The sequence below is a fragment of the Saccostrea echinata genome, unplaced genomic scaffold, assembly GCF_033153115.1.
Source record: "Saccostrea echinata isolate AGI-Se365-2 ecotype Australia unplaced genomic scaffold, CSIRO_AGI_Sech_v1 ptg000014l, whole genome shotgun sequence".
NCBI lineage: Eukaryota > Metazoa > Mollusca > Bivalvia > Ostreida > Ostreidae > Saccostrea > Saccostrea echinata.
In genome coordinates this window covers 7,407,219-7,411,226 of record NW_026889763.1, presented here as the reverse complement: position 1 = coordinate 7,411,226, position 4,008 = coordinate 7,407,219, and the positions used below count along the sequence as shown (strand labels likewise).

The 4,008-nt window shown below is 35.0% G+C and overlaps 1 protein-coding gene across 1 annotated transcript; it reads right to left on the bottom strand.

Annotated features, from left to right (window-relative positions):
- Positions 1-319: 319 nt before the first annotated feature.
- LOC133187176 (thyrotropin-releasing hormone receptor-like) lies at positions 320-1,455 on the bottom strand. Its single transcript, XM_061322539.1, has one exon. It carries the CDS (start codon positions 1,453-1,455, stop codon positions 382-384), a length of 1,074 nt encoding a protein of 357 aa, XP_061178523.1. The 3' UTR covers positions 320-381.
- Between the last annotated feature and the right edge of the window lie 2,553 nt (positions 1,456-4,008).

The following is a 4,008-nucleotide window of genomic DNA, read 5'->3' as shown; positions in this document are numbered from 1 at the left end:
AACACAGTGACATTTAAGTCCGGGCACGACAAAGTCCGGACTTTCAACTATCCTTTCTGTGAAACATAATTTAAATATTTTCCTTGATTTTGTTGGGATTCTTTATTATGATCACAAAAACTGATCAAAGTGATCTGATTGTCTGATGTTTTGTAATGAGATTGGATATAAAGTGATATGATAGTCTGGTGTTTTGTTTAGTTATTGGGAGTTAAGGAGGGAAGTATTTATGCCCTGTGTATGCAAATTTGTCTTTATTCCCCATAAATTAATCTGGAATTAACAAGGAGTTTGAACCTCAAATAAACAAATACTCCAAGTAAATACAATGCGTACTTGTAAAAGTTTCTAGAAAGAAAAACAACTTTTAAGTGAGAATATCTACTTCGACAGTTTTGACATAAGGGTGGTACTCTTTGACTTTGACCTCTGAAAATTAAAAGAATTGCAGGTGATTACTTCCCACAGAACGCTTCTAAAACGCCGTGACGTCATCACATACAGGAAAAAATTCAACGCGTAATTCAGTTGCTCCAACAATTGGGAAATTTCTTTGAAGAGATCAAAACCAGCGTTGTCACTAGCAAATGCGCTGATCTTGAGTTCGTATGCGGCGTTATGAAGAACTGTAATTGGTAGCACTAGTATGATATAGGCAAAAACGATACCAATTAGCATAGCTGTAACGCGACCGTCATCTTTATTATTGTTTGCAGCGGATCCGGTCATCCTTTGTCTTCTCTGATTGTGGTGAATCAGCTTACCGATAATGAGTGGTGTTAGGGTTACCAATATAATCAAGGGGGCAACGGAATACAAGACCGTTCCTGCCCTTAACATGGCGCCAAATCTTTCTCTAGCAAACGAATCCTCCCGATCGTAAACGTCCGGTTGACATCTTCCCTTCACCACGTCTGTTGCGTAACTAAACGCGCCTGTGAAGGCAAAAGTGATAGCGTAAACAGCCAGAATCCCAACAACCAGTGTACGTTTTGTCATATAAAACTTCGCTTTTAACGGAAACCACACAGCAATAAAACGTTCGACGCAAAGACCGACGACAAACCACGATGACGTTACTTTCGAAGTCCTTCTTATGACGAAGTACAGCTTGCAAATTGCGCTATGCCACGCTCTGACGTCTTGACCAATCACATCCATAACAAATGATTTATTTAACGGTTGGATCAAAAGCAGAACACTGTCTGAGACAGCCAGGCAAATCAGCAAGTATGAGGAGGGAGCGGCAGAAAATTGTCTGGACTTCATTACGATAATGGTCAGGATATTCCCCGTGATTCCTATGGTAACAGTTGCTGGGAGGAAAACGTAATTGATGTAATCAATCACACTTTGTCCCGTTTCCTGTGATCCGAAAGTGGAAAAAGATAGGTTTGTGGTAATGGTCGTAGTATCGTTACCATGGTTACGTTGTGTTACATTTAAATCTGACATGGCTGAAAATAAGTAAAAGATCTTAAACATTTTATTCATAAATGATAAATATTATAATAATTTTTTATGATCTTTCTTGTAATAAAAACATAAATTATATGAATTAATAATTATATCTGACATATACATGTATATACTAGTATAATACAAATATAGGCCTTTCATGAGGTTAATCCACATAAATATACTGAAAGGAAAAAGAAACGCAGGGTAACATATAATATGCGAATTTTTTTTTACTGCTTAATCGAAAATTATGTAAATTGGTCAGAGGGATATCTTGGTTAGGCCAACATTTTTTTATATCCTGTTTTACGGGAGCGCCGACCCTAATTTGGGCTAAAATGAAATAAAAATAAAAGTCCCTAATTCACGTTTTATTTTTATTTCTCCCGCCGATAGTTCATTTGTAGTCACTGAAAAAATAAAAGAGATATAAATAAACTTTTCACAAGCCTTTCAAAATGCGATTTGTCATTGGCTGAGGTTAATATATTCATCCAATCACAGTATTCGAAGTGTGAATAGTCACTGCACAGCATAGCGCCAAAATGTCAGAATCGGAGGATTTCATTTATTTTTAAGTAGTCATTTTAAAAAGTGACATGTCAATGTCATATATTAGAAAAATAATAAAATTTCAGATTAACTTTTAATGAAGATTGAATGAAACAGACGAAACAGTAATCTTGATCAAATGTCATGCAGAGGGCCACGTGGAAATTAAGGTTCTGTTAACCATGTTAACCGCTTGTTTTGAAAAGTTTTGAGTACGTATTATCTTTGACAGTTACGTCTTGAAGATTTTTTTAAACTTAATTTTAAGACAATAATGTTTTCTTTTACAATTAACGACAGAACAGAACACTGTAGAACTGGGGCCCGTTTCACAAAGCTAACTTAGGACTAAGTTATATCTTAGGAAAGAACTTTTTCCTAAGTTCATTACTTATCCTTTTCACTAACCACGTCTTATCTTAGGATATTCCTAAGTTGTGTCGTAACTTTAAGACAAGTAAATCAATGACTTAGGAAGAAACTAAATATGACGGCTGTAGGTACATGTACAAGGATTCTTACAGAAAGATACTGTGTGTGTTCAGGCAGAGAAAAAATCCAAAGGATTACTATTATATGAATGATTGTGATCCCTTCAGGTTATAACTGCTTTACTTTGTATGTAATACCTAAGAAAGGGATTTTAAGAATTGTCAGAGATGTGTCTGTATCATTAGTCAAAATTAATCCAAGGTATATAAAAATGTCCATTGGTGAAGTTGAAACTACAAATACATTGTACTTATGGAATGTTTCATTTCTCTCGAATTCGTGGATTTCCCAATGTTACTATAAAATAGTTACACATGTTGGATTAATTCCCTATCATTTAAATAGCACGATTTTTGTTAACAAAAAAATTCCACGCTATATACACTATTGTCTGTGTTACAAAACTTTGCATATAATTTGAACCATTATTATATATTTTCAAATCTGATAATATTACTAGTATTTGAATCGATATTTAGTATTTGAAAGATTATAGTTTGATAAGGGAACAAATTTGTTCTCTTCAGCTCCTGATATAGCTGTTTCTCAAAAAATTGCTTGTATCTTATCTCCCATGGGAGGAAGGAGGCGTTGAAGTGCAAGACTTGGACCATTTTCCCTCTGTTTCCGCTTAATGACTCCACTTCTTTTCAACTCTTCCCCTGACCAAATGTATGTTGTGTTACAGAATATTAGGTCCCCTGTCCCTTTTGGGCTGATTTGTCATGGTATAATTATGCATGAAGATTATAATATATTTCCTTTTTTCAACTTTTTTTTCTGATTGGTGTTTCCACAGTCGCGAATTTGGAATTTCTTATCTGTCGAAAAATTCTTATTTTAAATTACACAGTAACATGTACAACTAACGTGGAGCACTCATTCGCGAAGAAATAAAAAGAAAATAAGGTCTCTGTTAGATTGCTTGTCCTTCGAAGCAATTATTGTTTTAAATTTATTCCATTTTCTAATTGAAACGATACTAGTAGAAAAATATATAGTAGGGGGGAATAAACAATTGCAAACCTCCGTTACCTTATAAAGAGCAAAATAAAAGGCAAACATATAATAGCACAAATATTAGTTTAAAAAGATACACGTCTTGTGACTGGGGGGGGGGGGGGGGGGTAGTATGTGTGTCACTCTGTGTGAGGGTGTGTGTGTGTGTGTGTAGGAAACTTGTCAAGGTTAAACCATACTTCTGTCCAAGTCCTTTGAAAGTGGAGGGTAACCCCTAACCTCCCGACCCTCCCCTTTTCAAGCTGTTTTTTTACTTGAAAAACCCCGACTCAAACTAAAGATTTTTACTCATACTGACATCCTCCTAACAGTAAGAATTGTAGATAGAGTGGTGAAGTTATTTCATTAGTCCGTAACACAACTTAAGAAATGTCTTAGGATAAATTTAAGATAAGATTGTTTCGTGAAACAGCTGTGACAAATATTAGGAACTTCCTAAGTTATAACTTAGGCATATCTTAAGTTATGTCTTACGACATATCT

Excerpts from the sequence above, each read along its gene's own strand:
- LOC133187176 (XM_061322539.1), bottom strand. The coding sequence starts at position 1,455 with ATGTCAGATTTAAATGTAACACAACGTAACCATGGTAACGATACTACG.